The 22,568-nt window shown below is 46.9% G+C and overlaps 1 protein-coding gene and 1 long non-coding RNA gene across 3 annotated transcripts in view; both read right to left on the bottom strand.

Annotated features, from left to right (window-relative positions):
- Positions 1-22,568, bottom strand: part of LOC144145730 (uncharacterized) — a 206,048-nt gene that overhangs the window by 42,985 nt on the left and 140,495 nt on the right. The gene's annotated exons all lie outside the window — the stretch shown is intronic.
- The window catches only part of LOC144145724 (ribosomal protein S6 kinase-like 1), a 37,419-nt gene that overhangs the window by 6,648 nt on the left and 8,203 nt on the right, over positions 1-22,568 (bottom strand). Inside the window, exons 7-14 of one of the 2 annotated variants that reach the window (XM_077677422.1) lie at positions 21,294-21,489; positions 14,983-15,210; positions 11,994-12,301; positions 11,438-11,702; positions 7,245-7,943; positions 6,201-6,290; positions 5,418-5,500; positions 2,253-2,348 (exon numbers count right to left, since the gene is read on the bottom strand). In XM_077677422.1, the coding sequence (XP_077533548.1) occupies positions 2,253-2,348; positions 5,418-5,500; positions 6,201-6,290; positions 7,245-7,943; positions 11,438-11,702; positions 11,994-12,301; positions 14,983-15,210; positions 21,294-21,489 (1,965 nt within the window). The remainder of the gene's footprint in view (positions 1-2,252; positions 2,349-5,417; positions 5,501-6,200; positions 6,291-7,244; positions 7,944-11,437; positions 11,703-11,993; positions 12,302-14,982; positions 15,211-21,293; positions 21,490-22,568) is intronic. The other variant, XM_077677423.1, reaches the window with a different exon arrangement.

Raw genomic sequence — 22,568 nt, 5'->3', positions numbered from 1 at the left:
CTATCGGATAAAATGTTCTGACAGGCATATTTTATATATCGAATTATCGATATACTGTATCAAATTATTTCGCCAGCCCCTTGGAGTTCCGATATATCCACGTTCGACTGTATTTAGTAGTACATATCATCCATTTTAACATGCTGTGGTCTGGATTTTTACTGAATTTATTCACTTCTGGAATCCTTGTAAGCAGCGTTGCCTGTTTAGTTAACCCTTTCACTGTCGAGTGTTTCTGGCCATGACACACCCCCAGTGTCAGCTTGGTTTCCGAAATGTGAGGGAAGGAACGTAGTGATTTATTTGACTATGATAGCGTCCAGAACGTAACGCGTCGAAATGAAAAGGGTTAAGACTGATTTTGTAAGAAGTTACAGGGCAATCTAAAAAGATGTAATTTCAGGCAGGTAGTAAAAGAAGCTTGCATGTTCAGGTTACAGTAAGCTACACTGCACATCGCTGTAAGTAGTGAGGAGCTACAAATTAGCGAGCCAGTAGCCTGAAGCTCACGCTTACTATTAGCCCCATCACAGCCACACAGTCATCACCAAAAAAAAAAAAAATGCTTTTAAGTGAACTTCATTCGTCCCCACACATGACAGCTGAATGATTTGGTGAGTGATCAATTTACAAGTTCCAGAAAAACACTTAACTTCACAGACATATACGTGTCCCTATAAATATCAATAAGCCACAGCATTTCACCTCCCGTATTTACACGATTGTAGGTCGACCCTTTTTTTCAAATTTGAAAATCCAATGTTGGGGGGTCGACTTAGAATCGAAGTCGAACCGTCTACCGCTAGTAGCGGCAAGAGAAATGAGAAATCGGGGGTGCTACGATGTGGGGACAGCTTTGCACCCTCGTTCCCGTGGTTATGGTCTAAAGTGTGAACCGCATGGGGCGTTTTCTGCTCGCCGAAATGCGCCGCGAATTCCTCCTGCATGCTGTGCGCTACGCGGTCACCAGCCGCGAAGAGGTGCGCGTAGCTCCAGCGACCGCTTTTAACCGCTCTTTAAGATATCACTGAAGGCACAAACGAAGACGTTTGTGCAGGAAAGGAGCTGATAATGTGGTCCAAAACGACACTATAAAGCATTATCCGCGCCGCTAGGGACAGCGCCAATCAAATATCCGCCACCGTGGTAAGCCTAAACATCGGCGGCGCCAGCCGACTGGGGCAAGTCGTCAGGCTGCTCCCACTGCCGCGCTCGTCACGCGTCATACCGAGGTAGAACGGTAGAACTTCAAAGCAGCAGAAGCTTCCGCGCGCGCGGAATCGTCGACGCCGGCGTGAAAAAGTTGCCCGCGAAGCGCCGACGCGATGGTGGGAGGTTAGTAAATCGCACGCGGCCACTTCCGTCAGCCGCCATGTTGTTTGTTTTGGTATCGCGCGGCTGTGGCCGCTGCCGGTTGCTTCGATGGTTGTCATCTCACAGCGGGTGTGCTCTTCCCGCTCAACCCACAGCGCATGGTTATTCCGGGTGCTTTTACAAAAGCTTTTCTTTTTTAACATCTATCGCGCATACCGCGAGCGCACGGCTCTTGTGGGAGCGTCGATCATTGATGGTAGGGTAGAGACGCCGTGTGGGTTGACGGTAGAGCTTCTCTTTGTGATACGATTTTCGAGGCGGCGCTCGCTTTTTTTTTTTTTTTTTTTTTGAGATGCAATTTTGTGGGGGTCGACCTACATTCGAGTCGACTTACAATCGTGTAAATACGGTAGCTGCCGTGCACACTTGGAAGCCAACTGAAGATGCATCCATTTGCAAAAGTCTATAGTGCACAAGCCAGAAAAAAATTCCACAGCACAGATATAACGAGAGCAAATGACACGGCAAAAATGAGTCAAAATAGAAGTAAAATCCGGTTTAGCATGGCCATGAATATGCAATGTACCCAAAGCCTCCTATAATAAAGGAGAATGAGGCACATAGAATTCGCTATTCTTTGCACTTGATGTCACACTAAGTTCTTCTGTCACTATACGAACGTCCATGCTATAAGTCCCTTTACATTTGCAACCACTATTCTTCACACTTGATGTCACAGTAAGCTCTATGTCAATATACGGACATCCATGCTGTAAATCCCTTTACATTTGCTACATGAGCAGTGACAATGCAAAGCTGCAAAATAACTTCCTCATATTGGAAGTTTGGCACCAAGTGCACTAGTATGATGCACCCTCGAGGCCCCAAGGCCTCCATGATTGCGGCACCTTGACAGCACACTGCAATGAATTGCTCACCCTTTCCAGCAGGTCCATCGCTACGGATGAGAGGTGGTCCGGGAGGTAGAGGTTGGTGGTTGGCGTGATCCCTCCAGGATGGCGGACTATCAGAGGCTACACAGGAGGGGAGAAAAAGTTTGCGACAGAAGTGTTATCACTAGGGGCCAGATTTTTGGGCAACAAGAAAGCGCGTTTTAGCCACCCAAAATAAGCAGGCAAGGTAATGTTTTAGGCTCCCAACGTCACAAATATAGGCACGATACAATTTTACATTAATGCAAATAATTTCAAACGATGACGTGTGCGGCCTATACCTATGACAGGAACAGCAAAAATGTTATTGAAGCGTTTTAGCCACCCAAAATAAGCAGGCAAGGTAATGTTTTAGGCTCCCAACGTCACAAATATAGGCACGATACAATTTTACATTAATGCAAATAATTTCAAATGATGACGTGTGCGGCCTATACCTATGACAGGAACAGCAAAAATGTTATTGTTTACGATGGCACAAAGGAGCCTACAGTTAAACACAGACAGTTAATTGTCCCACGAAAGTGCTGAAATAATGAAGATACATTATCTTAATACAACTAGCGCGCTGTTCTTATTCGAGTTCAATGTCCCAGGTTGCTTGCTCTAGGAGCACATACATATAGCGAAAAAGGCTTTAAAAAGCATTTTTGAGAGATGGGAATACTGATTAAAAAAATCGCTACTTTGTGTCTGGCTGACATGATGATTAAATAACGGCAAGATAAAAACAGACATAAATAATGAACGCCAGATAGACGACAATTTATTAGAATTTAACATCATCTTACATGAAGAGTACAACTCTGGCAACTGTCATTAATATTCTCCGAGCTGTACAATAAAGATGTCCCAACACTGTTAAATACACTTCCACCCATTTGAAAACCATAGTTCAAAAGGTGTTTAGCATCAGAAGAGATTGTTGGCGAAAAAGCGTGTTTTAGAGTCCGTCGGCAGTATGAATTTTAAGGTGTAAGGAAATGCAGCTGCGCAGTGCTGTTTCGTCATTGGCTCTTCAATACAAGATTGATCTGCTAAAAAAGGTGTGCTCAATGCTCAACCATATGCTGAAAATAGAGTTGGATTGGAGTATGCTTCTAGAAATGAGGACGCAACTGCCCATGTTTGAAGAAATCTGTTTGGGTAGCATGCGGAGTGTAGTCTAAGAACCACTGTGAAAGTTGTGGAAGCGATACAAAACTACACCATTTCCATGTTTTTTTATTCGAAACTGTGCCTCCTGTCACTGAGTACAAGCTTTCACTGGTGCAAGCTGTTGTTTTCTGGGAGTCGGTGGAACTAGGGGACTAGGTTGAACAAGAGACCTAGGTTCAACCCCACAGAGTTCAGAACACCAATGTTACCCGGTAACGTGAACAACAAACTCAAAGTGCACTCGAAAGCAAAACTTGAAACAAAATCCTAGAAGGCATCGATTTAGGAAAATAGGCATTTATAAGCGTTTAGACACAAACGCCAAAAGGGGCATTTATAGGCACTATAAAAACACTACAAAAGCCGTTCTTAACCTCTAATTCATGTTCATACATATACAGTGGAATCTCGATGATACGATTCTGGGTGATACGAATTTCAGGATGATACGAATTTCTGATAAGTCCCGGCGAAATTGCATTGTTTGCAATAGGAAAAATATCGGCTCTTACGAATGGACCTGCGTGGCCCGGCGGATGATACGAATGAGCCGGCGAGGCACCCGACTGGTGAGCGAGCAAGCGACGGCGACGTACGGGCTCTCTCTCCCCTCATTGTCGCTCGTTCTCCAGGAACGGCCGGGGTTTTCCTTTCTGCTCGTGAAAACACGCTGTGCACTCCACACGCGCGCTGACGTCGCTACGAAACCACTCGCATGCTCCATGGGGCACGGCCGGCCGCGGCAACAGGCGGCGGCTTCGGTCGCGAAGTGGTGCGGGGCACTCGAGCGACCGCCTCAAACCGCTCTTTAACATGCCGCTCAAAGCACACACGAAGTTTCTTGCGCAATACATTAGCTAATATTACGAGCGAAAACGATGCTATAAAACATTGCCCGCGCCGCTAGTGAAAGCACCCATGAAATATCTACCGGGGTGCTAAGCCTAATCTCCGCCGGAGCGAGCTGGCTGTCTCAAGCGCTTGGAAACTGCTGCGGCGAGACGTGCACCTGCAATTGGCGCTAGACCCGCTAATAATCTTAATTCAGTGACGCTAATTGGCGCAAGTCCTGAGGCTCCTCCCACTGCCGCGCGCGTCATTTTCTGACCGAGAGACAGGTGGCCACGGGCGCGGAATCACCGACACGGGCATGAAAATATCGCGCGCGCAGCGCCGACGCGCACGAATCACGTGCAAAAACGCGCCATGCGGTTCAGTGTAGCGTGTAGTGAGCTTGGGCACCGCAAGTGAGAAGAAAGTCCAGAAAGGGCCGCTCGGCGACATAGAGATTGAAAAAAAAAGCAGAAAAATGTCACGAATTTCTTCGCGGGAAATAAAAGCAAAGAAGTAAGCGAAAACTTCTTTTAGTGCCCAATTTTTTGGTCTGTGTTGGTTCATACGAATTTCGGATGATACGAATATTTTTCGTGGTCCCGCGAGATTCGTATCACCGAGATTTTACTGTATCAAAATAATGTGATCGGAGCGCAAGGAACAAAATAGGCATTTGCCTAAAATCCGGTCTCCAGTTATCACTGTTGGAATAAAGTTGTCCTTTTAACGAGTAGATTTGAGAGAGAAAGAGGGCACCGACCAAGTAACGAAAAAGAAAAAGAAAAACTTAAAAGACGTTTCGGCTCCCGCACGGGAGCCTTGTTCACAATGAAATTTATTGCAGAGAAAAACGGCCTTAAGTAGGCTTTAAAACATGACGTAGGCCGCGTGCATACATTGGGTGCAAGGTTCCGATGTTGCGATTGAGGGTGTTAGGCGTTGTCTGTATTATTAGCGATTCTAAATTTAATCTTGCGGCCAAATTCTTCTCCGTAGTGATGATATTAACGAGTAGATTAACGAGTAGAACTTGTGCTTTGTCTGCATGGTCCCTTAAACGGTGGCACATAAAACTCAAGACGTTCCAGTCGTGATCACAACCACAAAGGGTACCCTTCCCTTCAAAATGTCGTGTTTGGTGCCAGACGTGGTACTTACTGCTTCCACCAAGAGCTCGTACAGGAGAGCCCCAAAGCTCCACCAGTCACACGCAGGAGTCACTGGGCCCAAGTTGTCAATCTCTGCATCCCGTACGAACAAACAATAAGCGAGGCAACAGTAAGCTTAACCAGTATTTATGCATTAGGTCAGTGAAGTAATTGTGACCTACAAGTGCTAACACAAAAATGTACCAGTCAGCATTGTAGACTCAAACACTAAAGAGCCACTTCTTGATTATTAGCCCGATCCAAGCCTGGATAGAAATTCACTTTTGCTAGCTGTTAAGAAGTGGAACAACAGTGGATCCAACATAGCTACGATTTCGGTCAGCTTGTCAGCATGATGTACTATGCAAGTACAATGCAAATGAGACATATTTAGGAAAAGCAAAGTGAAGACTGTACTCATCTTTTGTTTCTTTTGTGCTAAATCTAAAAGTTAATGAAAACTCCCAAAAGCGCTTATAAGTTAAAGAATCGAGACAAAGAGGCTTTCTCAATAGATCATTCAGAAGCCTTGCTTTTGGGGAACCTTTTCGATCTACAGGTCAGTGAAGGAGAGAAGATGCTTTCAATCATTAGGTACTTTGAAGCAGCTAAAACACACACACAAAAAAAAAATAACAGAAAAAATAGCTAGCATATTTTTATTCCTTACACACACTTTATTGGGGGTAAAAAAAAAAATTCCAGCCATAGATGCTAACTCCCCCCCCCCCCCCTTCCACTGAATTCAGAAAAACAAAAACTGGAAAAGCATGGTGCATGGCAGTTAACTTACCTGGAGCACAGTACTGGTTTTCCCTCGCAAACTGGCTAGGTGAACGGTCGACAGAGTTGAAATGACAGCTGTACGTCAGCAACACGTGTCCTGTTTGGAGAGAGAACAAAAGCACGTGACCTATCCAGGCAAAGCAGTATATGCAAGCTAAGGCATTTCTCAGGAAAATTCTTCTGTACTTCGTTCGCTGCCTCAGTGCAGCTCACATTATATTCAGCAATTTCCATTACCTTTTCATTCCGGCCAAAAATATCGGCCTTTTTTTTTATTTTCCGGTTTCGGTTTTCGTTTCGTTCCGACACCCTGGCAAACACCATTTGCCTAGTGTGAAAAGCTGTATACATTGAACTCGAATATTTCGAATCATTGGTTACATCAGTCTAAACATCCCCAAGAGAATCACTTGCATACATGTGCATTTCCTATGTCAAATAGTCTATTACACTGAACTACTTTCTTTCAAGCTTGATATGTACCTTTGGTTTCAACTGTCTTCAGAGTTTCATATATTTGCAAACCATTAATACTTTTGCGTTATTTCTTGAGGTTGGCAAATATGAAGATTTTTTTACATTTTTTGTATTCACACAAAAAAACAATACTTCTTACTTGCTTACTTTTTTTCTTTCCTAGACAAGTTACACAGGCTCAACAATAGCCATTGCACAGAACTAAAAAGCAAGGCTTACACACCACAAAGCTTTACCTAACAAGTAAACAAGGCTTTGGACAATGCACATGAAGTCAATTTCATAATAGTGGGAGAAATCCAGCAAATGAGCAAATATGGTGCAAGAAATAGCTCATAATGAGCTCTAAAATTGCGCTTGAACAAAAAGTATGCCACGCAAGAAAGCACACAAAAATTGCCAGCAATACCATGGATAGGGCCAAGTACGCTCGAAAAGCTGCCCGACAGTGTCCTCACACAAGTCAATGTACTGCCTTAGTGCAGCATCAGTATGATAGTAGTGCGGACACAGCACACGGGCCCTTTCTACCGTACAGTCCCCTAAATTCGTTCTCCCAACACAAGATACTTACCCCCTTCTCCCAGGAGGACATCATGGGGGCACAGATCCTGACGAATGATCCCTAACCGGTGCAAGTGGCCAAGAGCCAGGACTATTTCGGCAGCCCATAGCCGCACGCAGGACTCTGGAAGGTGGCTTGGTTTGGCCAGCAGCTTGCAAACGCTGTCAAGCCGATGGAACGCCTCGGCAGCTTGGGACGAGAGTGCCCGCTTCACCGGCTCCTTCCGGGGGCTGGACACGTCCCTGCCGCTTTCTCTTCGTTGCTCCTTCTCTTCTCCCGAATAACTGTGGGTTTCTGCTTTCGCAGTTGGCACATTGAGGGCATTATTTCTACCTAGAATGTCCTCTAGAGAGCGGCCAACTACCTGGTTCCTAGTTTTGTTAGACAAGCCGCCCTCGTTGTTCGGTTTCTCGACGGCCAAAATGTCTAGAGACTTCATGGGATCCTCCAGGCATGTTGTGTCCTCAACGTTTTGGCCCTTGGAAGGTCTGGTGCCATCTAGGGATGGCACGGTGTTTGGAACGGAAGGTAACTCCAACGACTTTTTCAACACGTCTGTTTGTACTTGAGATGCGGTACACGTACTGGATTCCGGTGAGGTCGAGTCTGGGGCGGATACGAATGGAGCGGCAGTAGGGTCTGAAGCCCGAGATTCAAAGTCGGAAATTGCAAAGTCGCATTCGGACGGAGGTACGGCTGTCTGTGGCTCTGGAAAAAAGGGAAAAAGAAAAAAAATAAAGAGGCGAAATGTGCGGAAGTGCGAAAGACAAGGTCCAGATGGGGGGAAAAAAGAGAGAGAGAAAGCGAGAGAGAGAGACAAAAGGTGTGATTTTGCGTACTGAGCTACCACGAATCAGCATTGCTTTTACAATACGTAAAATGGAAGAGAACGCAAGACAGATTGCAAAAGATAATCATTTCCACCACTTTTCCCCTCATTCACACAACTCTTGCCTATGGAGGGACGAAAGCCTCTCTCAATGGCACTAGCTGAACCTCCTCTCTAGCGCAAAAGTTTCTATCCCGTGAATAGCCCTGTTTGCATGCCTTCCCGATGTGCTACACCTCAGTTTGCCGCGCGTATGAGGGGACAGATGATGACTGCTGTCACGATTTGGCCCGCATTCGTGAACGTGGGAGGGTCGGGGTACCCTCCAGCTGAGTGACGACCTACAGCGGTGGTGACGGTGACTGACCGCGAGTGGCTGTGCTCGTCGGTGTTTATTTGCCAGCCGTGCACAATGTTTCCCACCGAGCCTGGTGGGGCCACTGAACTTAGCGGCCAACGAAGATTACGGTCGGAGGGCGCCACACACTTGTCACAACTGCACTGCTCTTTTCACTATACAGTCGAACCACGCTACAACGAACGCCGCTTCAACGAAATTTCCACTTCAACGAAATATTTCCAATTCCCCATCAGTTAGCCATAGAAGTCAATGCAACTAAGTCCTTGCCACAACGAACCATTTGTCTGGCTTGCATTCGCTTCAACAAAGGTTTACAATAAAATAAGCATAACGCCAGCTATCTGTAACTTTCTACACATTCAGGACGCTTAGTTTCACCGAAAACGGGCGCCGAGCGCGCACACCACCAGGCAAAACAAAACAAACTCATAGGCGGGCGCCACTGTTTGCCGGCGACAACGATGTGGCTGGCCGTCTTTACATGAGGTGCAGGCCCGGTTCGCCAAGCTGGAGCTAGTACAGCCAATCCGTATCCAGCTGAAATCGCGCGAATGTGCTCCGCTGCTGGCGCGGCACCGTCATGTATGCGTTGTGAGCAGCTGTCCTTGCCGTTTTCAGGTTTGCGTGTTTGGTCTTGAAGCCAAGTCATCCTATCGTAGTTGCAAGTGCGGGTGTCTTGCCTGCCAAGGTCAGTAGCTGCCCTGCCCTGAGAGGATAAGATAACGGCACTGCTCCTGCCACAAGCGAGAGGGGAGCTTCCAACGGCCTAGCAGCTATCTGCAAGCAATCAGCTTGGCGGACACGCCTTGTTGTACAGCAATACGTTTTGTGCCTGCATTTCTTCACCCCCACTTTGCGTGCAGGTAAAAAACAGATAACCATTGGTATTTTTGTTATCCCAATAAACGTGACGTTATTGCGCGTCACTCCTTTTTCTAAACATTGTATTGTGCTGCCAATGATGCGGAAACATATGGAGCTATTTTTCTGGCCTTTCCGTGGTGTATTGGGGCAGATTTCGCCTCAACGAATTTTCGCTTCAACGAAATTTTTCGCACATCCTGTCAATTTCGTTGTAGCGGGATTCGACTGTACAACACACCTCTGTTCATCACGTTGAGGAGAACCATGATACGCTTCTGAAAATGGGCAATGGTGTGCCCTCATTCTCTACTGTCCCCCTATCGACCACCCTTTCGTGAGGAGCAGGATACACCGGTGACCGTACAACTAAAAGAAAGAGCATCTAATTCGAAGTATTCCCCTATGAGGAGTGTGTCCCCATGACGACGACAGTGATGATGTGTTACGATGTACGGGCAAATACTTGCTTACAGCGAAGCGTGGGTCATATATTATTCATATAATATTTGCTGCTATAAAAGCTTGGAACAACTTGCCTTTTAATGTTAAATCTGCATCATCCTTGTCATCGTTCATACATGCTCTCAGGACATTTCTTTTCTCTGACGATTTACGCTGATGTAGGTGCTTAGTAATGTTCAATGTTTTATGTACTTGTACTTCATTTTCTGGTATTTACCGTATAAACCGCAATATAGGTCGAGTTTTTTTCCAAAAAAATCCGCACAAAAGTCACCCCTCGTCTTATATAGCGGTCATTGGCAGAATGTAAATCGTTGTCCGGCAACAATGTGCAAGCGTAGTCCGTCGCCATCGCCATTCATGTCGGACTGCTCTCTCGCACTCTCAGGCCTTTATTTGATTACGCTTTTCTCTCGTTTTTCGTCTTTTACTCGCCTATTGTGCGTGCGTGCGTACATTTCTGTACGTCTCTGTTCCGAGATGAGTGCCGGCAGTCGACGCCAGTTCACCGCGGCGTTTAAGCTGACGGTGATTGAGTCACCGAGCAGAATGGGAATATGGCGGCGCAATGCCAGTTAGGCGTTTCGGAGAAAAGTCTGTGGTACTGGCGGAGCCAGAAAGCTAAACTGTGCGCGTGCAACCCCCGAAACCGATCGTTCCGTGGACGTCAAGCGGTGCACCCCGAGTTGGAGAAGAAAGTGGTGGACTTCGTCCGGGAACTTCGTCCGGGAACTTGGCTCACGATCGCTCTGGAGGCCATGCGCGGACCGGCTCCGTGAACTGTGCAATGAGTGGATAGCCGGCGACAACAAAAAGACCTATACGGGCCGGTTGCGACCGTGTCAAGCTGGGTGTCCTTCTCTGGACAGTCGGTGCCCGACGACATGGTTACACGAGCGTTCAGGAAGTGCTCCATCAGCAACGTGCCTGATGGCATGGAAGATGACAGTGCGAAGCAGTCATCCTCGGACGACTCAGAGCTCGGACGAGTGACTTCAGCAGGCATAGTGAGTGGCAGTGGCGGACGGGCGTCGAAAATAAATATACACATTGTGAATGCGCTTCTGTGCCGAATTATTTTTTTTGTCAACTTTTGCCACCTCAAAGTAGGGGGTCGACCTATATACCGGGTCGACCTATAATCCGGTTTATACGGTAATATTCCTACATGTTTGTGATATGTACAGAGTTTCTTTCGATTGATTTGATTTGATTGATTGTAAAGGTTTAACGCGCCTACGCAACGCAGGCGATGAGGCGCGCCGTAGTGGAGGGCTCCGGATTAATTTTGACCACCTGGCGATCTTTATTGTGCGCCGAAATCTCGTACACACGGGCGTTTTTGCTTTTCGCCTCCATCAGAAAAGCGGCCGCCGCGGCCGGGAATCGAACCCGCCACCTCGTGCTCAGTAGCGCAACGCCTTAGCCACTGAGCCACCGCGGCGAGTACAGAGTTTCTTTCCATGTCATAGTTAATTATTATTCCTGCACTGCAGCTGTCTGTTTATGCATATTATTTGCGTTCATGACGGCTACTAATTGCTTAGTTGTGTGCAATAAATAAAAAGGGGTCCCATTACAGTTTCTAACTCTGGGACCCCTTTCTGCATATGTATTTTTACACACTGTATTTTCAATACGAGAATAAACTGAAACTGAAACTGAAACGACAAACCACAAACTCACCACATTGCGTGGGAGATGCTGCAGAGCCATTGGGAGGGGACGATGGGGACCCAGTGTAGGGCACTTCGCAGGCAGGCACTGGGGCCACCCGATGGAGGTAGGTGGCCAGGCAGTCCCAAAGGCGTCCACCCGGGGCGTACTCCAGCACAAGGAAGTAGGAGCAGTCTGTCTCATACAGGCACAGCAGCTGCGCCATGTGGGGCACCCCCTGGGGCACCACACTGGGGCGGCCCGAGGACGAACCCAAGGGGCTCTTGCGCAGCACCTGCCCCGCAATGGGACGCAAACAAAGCAACGTTTGCGGCAATGTCGTCGCTAGCTGTTAACAAGGGTCTTTTCCAGTGATCTCCAATTTTCCCTGCCCGAATGTCCGCTTACCCTAGCTTATCTTTTGATTGCGAATGTTTTAGTTCTGTGCTTCCATCCAGTTCTCTGCACATCTGCACTCCCAGACTTCGCACCCAGCACACACTGCCTCACCACACATTATGCGCCTACGTAACATACAGTGATATTGTGCGCCTCCATATGGTGACCGAGGCGTCACCTCACTGACCTTGATGACGACCGTCTGGCTGCTGCGCATGTCCAGCGCCAAGAGCACCGTGCCCACGACCCCGATGACCTTGTAGTGGGCCAGGTCCCTCACGGGGCGCCTCAGGCTGGGGCCCAGGGCTGGCACCACCGAGCTGCCCCCTGAGCCAGGGACCCCCGCGTGCAGCACCTCGGGTCCCTTGCTCAGGGACCAGCGCCGCTCGCCTTCCATGCGCCTGGCCAGCCGCAGCTCGTAAATCTGCTCGGCACGGGCCAGGTACTGGGCGGTCTTCCGCCGGACTGCCTCCCTCCGCGCCGCACTGCTGTCCTCTGCACCCCAACCAAAGACGGCTCTCAAAGATCTACCATCCCTTCCTAAAAAAAGTTGAGAGAAGCGTGAAAGCTAAAAGTGCATCCAACCTTCACTCAAAGTGCATCCAACCAATCGTCAAACATTGAAAGACCCAAATCGTAAACGAAGAATGAACCAACGTGACGATTTTTTGCGCACTAAGTGAATGCACCTACGAGCGATCTAACATATAGGTTGTATTCACTGGCGAAGCATGCATGCAGGCAACCATGTGAGTGCGCCGTCACTGGTTACGTCGGGCTCCACAGGATGGCGGTACTTGCCCATGCTAAGCACATGATGTGTAACAGAGTAGTGAGCTGGGCAAGTTGGTATGGCGTCATTCTGGGCAACAGCGCGAAAAAAGATGTGGACGAAAGAAACGGACAGGACGAGCGCTGATTTTACATCAGCGCTCGTCCTGTCTGTTTCTTTCGTCCACACGTCTTTATGACATGAAGTGTGTTGGACGTTCCAAACTCTACCCCACCAAATGCAAAGTAACGCCCCAACTGCAGTGTGAGTGTGATCAATTACATCTCTGTTGACACCACCATTGAGAATCGGGTTGAAACAGAGCAGACGACGCGCGCCGGTGTTTTTTTTTTTTTTCTGCGGCGAGCGGGCAGTGGCACAAGTTGCGCCATGTCTGTGGTGCTTTGGCCACATTTGTGGCCGTTTTTAGTGTTTCCAAGCAAATAAATTAACAGCTAAGCTTTTCAGTGAATACCACCTATACGTGGTTTATGCGATAAAGGTATACTAATATACTCCTCCTTCATGATTGATGCATGTGTTGTTTTATCTAGAACCGTTCGTTTTCGCGATTTTCAAGTAACCATTTTGACCCAGTGGAAGCTGGCACCATCTCTGCACACACGTGCCGTGTATGCAGAGATCCTATCAGAGCTTTTCGGTCGGGCAACCAGTCTATAGGGAAGCGCATTAGTTTTCTGACAGAACATTATCGGTCCCACTTAGAAAGTGTTTGTTTTCAAAAGGGAGCCCATGGCCACAACGCGCGACATCACGAATCTGCGGTGGCCACATTACAAATCTGCCAATGCTAAGTGCACGTGGTAGAGCCGTCACATTAAGCAGGAAAGAAATGGTGATAAGCTGAAGGTGAACTCTGGAGCTGCAGCAGTGTGACAGTGCCACTGAAACATTGGCGATAAACCATAATTATTCGCAAATGTGTGCTGCACACATAGTATGCGAAATTATCCGTTTATTTCTGCGGGGTATCTGCACAAGAACGGGGTCGGTAAACATAAAAGCAAACTCTGTTTTCCCTCCAAATTCTCATCTTCCTCCGATCCTTCCTTTTTGCTTTTTTTTACTTTCACTCATCCTTGCAAGGTTTTTAGGGGGGACCTCCCCAAACGGAAGAATGTGAAAGAAGAAAAAACTACTATAACATTAAAATGGCAAATACCTAAACAGAAAATCAATTCAAAACTAAAGCAAACGCAAAGTTAGGTGGCACAGGCATTCCCTGCACATCATTTGCATTGTTTCATTCACTTTTGGTTTTCTTCACACACGGTGGAAAAATGGCTATACTCGGTGACAACTTAAGAACTACACCGAAAGTTGCCGCTGTGCCTTATCACCGTAGCCGGATGTTTCTCCGCGCGGCGCAAGTAGGGCGTTACTGGGAATATTTTGAACATGGCGTGAGCCGTTGCCGTGATTTTTTGGACTTTATATGCTTATAAATGACTCCAGTGATGACAAACAAACTGTGTGAGACAAGGCAGACGATATCACGCATTCATAGCAAACCCCTTTCAAAATGTGCGTGCACTGACGTCACGGGTCCGGCGCTTTGGCAGAGTGATACACTACATGAGGTGGTGCCGTTCTTGAGTTGTAACCGAGTATAGTCGTCACGGTGAGAGAATGAACTGCAGCCGTGCAAAATTGGTTTACAGCTTCCGACCAAACCATAATAATTTGCAGTTGTTATTGAAGAAGAGTTAGTGGCCTTGTATACCACTCCACCCTCCCCCTCCTAAACTTGAACATTCCAGGGGGGGGGAGGGGGGGGGGGGTAAGGGGCATGTCCCCAAACCAAGTCCATCAGTGTGTCAGACCCTTGGGCAATTTCCACTGTTTCACCTAAATTATGCAATTTACTTGTTAGTTGCCCATTCTCGGCTTTTCAGCAACATCACCTAAAGTAGTAGAGATTCCATGTTGTCGTGGGGTACGGCATGAATTTCAATAAGATCCCCAGGGTCTAAAGGACAAGGCTTTTAAATTAAAAAAAAAAAAAAAACAAGAAAAAAAAAACCAAGAATCATGCGGCAAGCAAGTCGGTGCAGTCACTTTCTGGGTGTAACTCCATTAGAATAATTCTGTAACAGAGGCCTTTTTTGAAATCAATGAGTAATCCCCCTTTGAAAGGAGTCGAAGGGGAGATAAAAGTAAAATAAACTCGGCTAATCCTTTTCCCAGAAAAGGTCAACCAAGTGCAAAAGAAAAAGAAAAGATGCGACGGCAGAATGGAAGGGGAGTGCCACATTCTAGTACAGACCTTCACATCAGCACGTTCGAAATCCACATGATAACTACCCCAACACCAATGACACACCGTTACTCCACAGATTGTCGCAGTCTGCCCCTTCCTCCAAGGAGGCTGCCCACCACTCACTCTGCACTCCCTCCAGCAGGCTGCTGACGGCCACCTTGTAGAGGGAGAAGGCGCCCACAAAGTCCCCCTGGGCCTCGCAGGCGTGCGCCTTGGCCGCACAGCTGGACGCCTCGTGCAGGTACACCATGCCTTCCGCGTCCACGGGCGACACCGGAGTGCCCGGTGTAAAACTCGCGGCCGAGTCGTGCCTCGAACGCCTCCTGGCGTCTTCGTTCTCGCCGTTCACACCTGCGCACAACATTGGATTCCCCTGTTGGCCCTCATCAATTCTGCTGGCCATCCTGAGTGGCACTCGTGACTCTTGAGACTCTTGAGTGTTTTCAACATGATGGCAGATGCCATCTGCAACCACCCCTTTGTACGCGTCACTGCACTGTCACAAAGCTTTCGCCAACATGGCGAGATCCGTCTGTGTAATGCTTAATTACAGGAACCGAAGTGCGGGAAAACGTGGTGGCCTTCCCAGGTTGCTTCCCAGGTGAATGTGCCTTTGCCTGAATCATTTGAAAAGCTGTTCTGACTACAAAGAAAATTTCACAGAAACCCGGCAACAAAACAGTTATCCAGACCAAAAAGAAAGTTTAGGGTTCCAATCCACGTCATCGTGTGAACGTAGCTGCAGTGGAGAGGTGCGCATTACACTGCTTACAAGCAGGACTTCCTAACAGAGGCTTGACGCTTTGGCACAGCTCTGAGAAGACGAAAAGAACTTTTTGAGACAAGTGGCCGCCAATTTACAGGCGGTTACAATGTTGCTCATTAAGCACCTGGTAAGCATACCGTACTTGCACGATTCTAACACACACCCTCTTTTGCTGAAAGTGACCTTCAAATTTTGATGTGCGTTACAGGCTCAAAGCAGAAATTGGCTTCAAGGCAACCAGGAGCATCCCAATGGACCCGAATTACTCCAAAAGTCAAAGTTGTTCCAATTAAGCATCACATGAATAAATTTTGGTGCAGCCATTCCTCAATGGGCATACCTTGGCCTGCTGCAATTGGCACCTCCCCTTCAGTCATTGCGGCTCCAAATAGGTACTACTATGAGGTGTCCATCAAGTGCAGTTTTATTCGTCGAAAGCGAAGGGAACCAGGTAGCATCATACACACTGGGCGTTCCAGAGATACTAAACTCCGTTTCATACATCAAGTGCAACGCTGTCAAAGCTAGCGCTCTTGTTTGCGCTGTGTGCTTCCGCGACCAAAAGTAGTGGGTTGCTTGCGGTGAGCCATAAACAATAAATGCTTCGCCGGCAACCTTACAGCATAAATATTCCTCATCAGCTTAACAAAAAACGCCCGTGTTGCCGTACAAACGATCGAAACGTGCGAGTTTATATTCTTTGTTTGTCGCTTTCGTATCAGGTTTTCGCTCTCTGCGCAACCTTGAACGCCATTTTTTGTTTACTCTTCGAGGCAGCGTTGAAAAAATGGCGTCCAGCTCTCGGGTTTAGACCACGTCTCCTGTACGCATTTTTTCCAGGGTTTGCACATCAAAGTTGTCAAAGAACGCCAAGCAAGTGATTGCAAATGTGTACGCCCGTACCAGGATGCGTTTCCCGGCGAAATCTGTGCAGGAAGTACTGAGTGTTGTGAGTGAGGACACCGGAGTGTCTCCCCGTACCGTGGCGAAATTGAAGGCGGAGTGTCTGCGTGGGAATTTGGTGTCTCCAAAGAGAAGACCTCGCGACGTGACGATATCAAGCATGCGAACCGTCAAGCATGACAGCTTCATAGTCCATGCCATCCGTCTGAAAGTGCAGAGCATGTACGCCAAGAGGGAGATCCCGACACTGGACAGTGTGCGAAAGTCTCTCAACGAAGACAACGACTTGCCGAACTTAACGAAAATCACCTTGTGGAGGTTAATGAAAGACATGGGCTTCACCTATGATAAGAGAATACGGAATCTTGACATCATTGTCTGGCACCGCAGGTACCTGTGGGCGGTCAAGGAATTCCGAAGACAAGGCAGGGGGGAATCGTTGATGAACTTCCAAGGGATGTGTGACCTGTCAGTGGTGGCTTTGTTCACGAGGGTCAACTGGCAGAGCTAGAGCGTGGACACCTTTCTATCCATCCTGCTCGCGCTGCTTCATGCTGACCCGATTACCCGAGAAGACTTTGTTACCGCGACAAAGCAAACTGTGTTTCCTCATCATGTGGTTTTGTTTGCGGAGTTTAACGTCACCAAGTGACCCGCGCTATGAAAAACAATACATTTTAGTGCTTTCCTGTTCGTTCGTGAAGTGAAAACAGCCAGAACAGTCATATAACTTCTGGAAAAACTGGGTGGAAGAAGGGAACGAAAGGAAGAAGTCGGAACCTACCAGGAAATCAACCAGAGGTGCTTTGCTATAAATAAAGTTTGTTTTTTAAAAAGGGAAAGTCAGCCTGCTCTTGCAATATTTGTGTATGACACACAATCCGTATTGCCCCTGTATGCATTTATGCATGGCAACAAATCTCCAACTCATGAGCTAGTACTGTTTTTTGTCACAGCATTAACCTATACCATAGACATTTCCTTAACACAGAAAAACAGGCCATATCAATGTTCTGTGTGTAAAAACAATTGACCTATCCATGATTCTCTTGCAAATAAGAGCCTAGCTCAAATAGCTCTCTTTTCAATCACGAAAGAAAATATAACATTGTAGTGAACACTGAAAAAACATTGTAGTGAAGGTATAAATAAATCACGCACACGAATTCCCAAAAATGCTGCATATATTCCGACTAGAAAGGGGCGAATAACAAATTTAAAATATGTATTATGCGTTTCTGTGCCAGAAATCGGTATTCTAAAGTACAGAAATCAACTTTCTGGCCTTTCGCATGAATATCAAATGATACGTTGTTCACACCAAGTGCTTCGGGCTACTTTTCAGTGCAGTGCCAAAGTCGGTTCCAAACTGTTTCGGTAAAAACTGAACCCGTTGCTCTGCTGGTGGCCCAGTATAATCAATAACATGCTGAGTGTTTTGAGAGGCCCAAAAAGAAGTGGATCATCAGGGCAACGGCGAAAACGAAAGTTGAAAGTGAACACCTGTTGGTAATTCACCCTGGTTGGAGCAGCTGTGCTAACTAATCAATGAATTAATGTGTTTTTCTTACACAAATTTATCGCTAGAATCAACGAGGTAAATTGACAATGCTGCAGAATCGCGACAAAATCGCCATTGCTGGTCAAACATCGGTGCAAGCGTGTTTCGGCCCACACAAATGAGCGCGGTATGCATCCAATAAACGCATACGTGCAGTTCATTTCCGCATGCATGTAGTGTTTAAGTTACTTGGAACGAAATAAGATTGAGAATGGAACTCGCAGAAGATGTGATAAAAAATAAAAAAAATCACGCCATATCCACGGAATGAATGATAAGTGGAGCGAAGCTCGAGAGGGGGAGAGCATCGGTAACCGTAACTCTCCCGTGAAAGTTCGCCCATTACATCATTAAGAAACACGTAAGACTGTGTACGTACATTGTACAAATCAACTTTTATTTTCGGAGTCAATGCTCCCAGGCCCAGACCTGGTGAAAGACCCCGCGCCATCGAGGACTACCCCGCACCTCCACCACAATTTGTCACGTAGGATGGGACACAACGGTAAAGAAAGAACTTTTATTTAGGGCGAACTTGTGCCCGAACAAGACGAGAGGAAACGAGCAAAGGTCCTTGCGTCTCGTTCGATCTCCGAGAACGACTGCCTGCGTTCGTGGCGTGATCTCTTGCGTGATCTCCCCCTCGCAGTGCACGTGCGCTCGCGCCTCCGTTGGCGAACACAGACAAGCTCGCGCTCCCGGTGCCGAGTTTGCGCTGCCGGTTGCAGCCGGTTCTTGCGCGTGCAACGCGGCCCACTTTGCGACATCTCCGAAAGCATGCGGCGGTCACGTACCACGAGACACAAGGGATGGACAGACCCATGACTTAAGGAGCTTCGCCCCTAAAAGAAACGTCGGAACGCGGTTTCGAACCCATGTACTTCAAAATTCAGCGTCCTTTCTCCAGAGCGACGCGTTAGACCCCTCGGCTACAAAACCACGCAGAACGACACACCTTCTTTCTTTGCGGACTACTTGCGTAGCCTTCGCAGCGTTGCACTTGATGTATGAAACGGAGTATAGTGCAGTACTGGTGAAAACGAAGTAGAGCTGAACTCTTCATGTTCCCCACGCAAGTTATAATGCCCACGCAAGCTGGACAAGCAATTTTTTGAAGTACAAGGGATTTTTGCTACTGCAGTTGAGTGCATCAAATGAAGTTTTATGACATGTGCATGGTGTTATGTCTTTTACATCTGCAAGACAGAATTAGCATCAAATATTTTTTTGCGAATTTTCCTCAGCAAAATTACCTGCGCATTACAATTGGGGGTGCGTTCGAATCAAGCAAATACGGTATTTACTGTGCTGCAGCCATGCTAGTCAGAAGGACCTCAAAGCAAAGTCAAGCGTAGGAGATTTGTTCCCTGCTCGAGCTTAACGTTGTCCCCAGGAGAAAGGGGAAGTAGCGTGGCACAAGGATTTGTATTAAGGATTTGCTCCCCATTCTACTGGAGAAAGAGACGAGCAATCTTTGTTTCTAACCACTCTGCGCAGAGTGTGCATGGCATGACCAAAAAATAAAATCACCAAGAACAAACCTCCACATTCCACAATTTTTGAAATGTGGAGGATAAATCTTGGTGCTTGAATGTACTTTTCAGCAAGAAAAAAAGTGACACATTTTAGAAATTCTTTACAACATATGCACAGGTATTTATGTAGCTCATCAAGGCTAAGATTTCCGACAGCTGCAGGCACAAAAAAAAATTGGCTGCGTATCTGACTACTTCACTGCAAATGTCATCAAACGGCGATGGTCTGCTGCTGCCCGCCCTTCTCTTCCCATTCCACCTTTCAAGCTCTTCCTCTCCCCTCCTGCTCCTCACACAGTGAATGCAATAGAAGCTTGCTCATTTCAATTCTACTTCTGCATAGCTCGCGCGCCATCTTTTAGGACGTTATGTTTCTTTTGGCTTAGAACAGCTTGGGCCGACATATATTTTGTTTCATTGTTTGCTTTTGCTTTTATTTCGCCTCTCTTCAACACCACTGCTAACCAATTTATTCTTTTTTTTAATTTTCTGATGCAAAAAGCATTCCAACGTGCTATCTTGAATAAAAGAGCACTAGTGCTTTCGGATACATGCTTGGATTTGGCTTCACACATGCCTGAGGTTTTTGCTTGCGCTGAATAATGTGGACATACATGAGCCATGCCACCAACTTTAGTAGTTTTGAAAGACCTTGCCTATACATATTTTATTAAAGAATTCTTTCACAGGTTTCTGGCTGGGCCATTGAGTCGAGTGAACGACAGAAAGACAGACCAAAATTTTCACCTTTAGGTCACCCAAGAAACACTATCTCATCTTTAAAGGCAAAACACAAGTTTGGTTCATTTGAAACATTGCCTTGTTAGAACCATACTGAAACTACTTTTAACGCACACTTCGCTGAAATAAGCTATATAATTAAGAAAAAAGGGAATGGCCACGTGACCCACAAGGACATTTCTCGCAACAGAACCTATGAGGTCATATGTGCCCAGCTGTGCGATTGGCTGAGGCCGCCAAAGGAAACGCGAATTAGGCACCACTTATAAGCTTGTAAAACAAGCTATTTGCACTTAAATGTAATGCATACTCATTTTACTGCAGTAAGAATGGTGCGGTAAACAATGAAAGTTGCGAAAATACGTGTAAGCATAGAAGTACCGATGTGCATTGCTGTTAATACTGGGCGAACTATGCTTGTTTTAGCTGCATAGCAGTCCACTGTTTTGGAGTTGTCTTACATGACACTGGCCGATTAGCATAAGCGACGTTGTCTTACGTGACCCTGCTTGTCGAGCATGCCCGTTTTACAAAACAATTACTTTCTACAGTAACAAAAACAAGCCAGGTGTAAATATGGTCAAAAACAAAGCAATGGAGGCCAACGGTTCGTGGCTGAGTATTGCAGCAGCATCAGGAAGGACTGACGGCAAGCAAGGCTGCAGAGCCTAATGACGCACTGGAAGTTTGTTTGAATACGCACTTACGACTTCAGAACAGACATCCCGAAAACACCCAATTTGGCGGGAGAATCAAAATTTTAACCTAAATGGATTAATTTCCCAGTGAATACGGCATCGTTTGCTGCCTGACAAGTACTGGGGGCACTATAAAACACAATGTCTTTGAATAAAACAAACTCGTGTTTTGTCTGCATGGCCTTTTTAAACACTCCTTCTCAAGCCCAGTGGCAGCGGCACATGCCCACCTTTCAGCTGCAACTCCGTCAGGTCGTCTGTGTCCTCTTCGACTGCCTCCTGAAGGACGGGGTTAGGAAAGACGAAGGCCGGGTCCCCCCCTGCGGTGGGGGTCGACTGGTCTCCAAGGCAAGCACACGCATCAGCGGCTGACAGGATCCACGCATTGCTCAACACGGACAGGTCGTCACTGTCCTCTCTCTGCAGCTGGAACCAACATGAGGCAAAACAGAAGGCGGTAAGGGCGTCAATGAATTTTTGAGATTAGGTTTGATAAACTCTGAATTGTGCTTCAACATTTTTCATTTTGCTACTGCACTGGCACAGCCTCATTGATCGTAATAACTAGCTCGGTTAAGAAATGGTTATATGATCTTATACCCCTGTCACACGGGCACTTTCAATCGCGATTGAGTCTATCCGGATCGAGCTCAATCCGGATCGGGCGCATGCTACACGGCAGTTTCAATCGCGATCGAGCTCGAACTCAATACTGTTTCTCAAGCGCGATCGAACGAAAGCGGCGATACTCTCGTCCCCGCTCAGTAATGACACTGAAGGTGAAAATTTCAACTAATGCCACAAATTGTGTCAAAGAACTTGACCCAAACAAGTGTGCGGTAACATTTCCATAGTTACGACCGCACGAAGTTACCAGACGCCAGCCGCAAGTAGGTACTTTGTTAACGCCATCTGGCGTACACGAGTGCAAGCGGTGCAACTTCTCGATCGCAATTGAACCGGGCCGTGTAGCAGTGGCAGTACGTCGAGCGCGCTCGAAAACTTGATCGCGATTCACTTCAATAACGATTGAAAGTGCCCGTGTGACAGGGGTATTAAACGCATTCCTTTGCATTTACTGAACATATGGAATTGACAAAGCTGATAAATATGACAGCCATAACCACCGCTCCAAAAAAGGATGGAAAAAGGGAGGCGAAGGTGGCTACAATCGTACATTCAGGTGTAAATGTGAGCCGAAAGGTTTCTTCTTCAACAAGGCTTACATTATTCTTTTCAAGCTGAAGTATCAGCAATCAAAAAAGTTGAGCATACGCCCCAATGGCTTTCATCTGTGTTCCCTTCAGTGTCTTTTTTTTACTGGAAAGCAAATGATTTCATTTGAACCGAATAATTAATCTTCGAACATGCATCACGCAACCTTGCCAATGGAGGGACCGCCCCAAACCCGTAGTCTTTCGACGAGACAGGAGAAGGGTGATGCCACAGCACAGCCCATGTTTACGCTTTCAAACTAATCAATTGATAAACAAAAACGTCGAGCA

The sequence above is a fragment of the Haemaphysalis longicornis genome, unplaced genomic scaffold, assembly GCF_048455015.1.
Source record: "Haemaphysalis longicornis isolate Haplotype H1 unplaced genomic scaffold, Haemaphysalis longicornis Haplotype H1 scaffold_7, whole genome shotgun sequence".
NCBI lineage: Eukaryota > Metazoa > Arthropoda > Arachnida > Ixodida > Ixodidae > Haemaphysalis > Haemaphysalis longicornis.
Note: the sequence above shows the minus strand (reverse complement) of the source record. Positions and strands in the feature narration are given on the sequence as shown.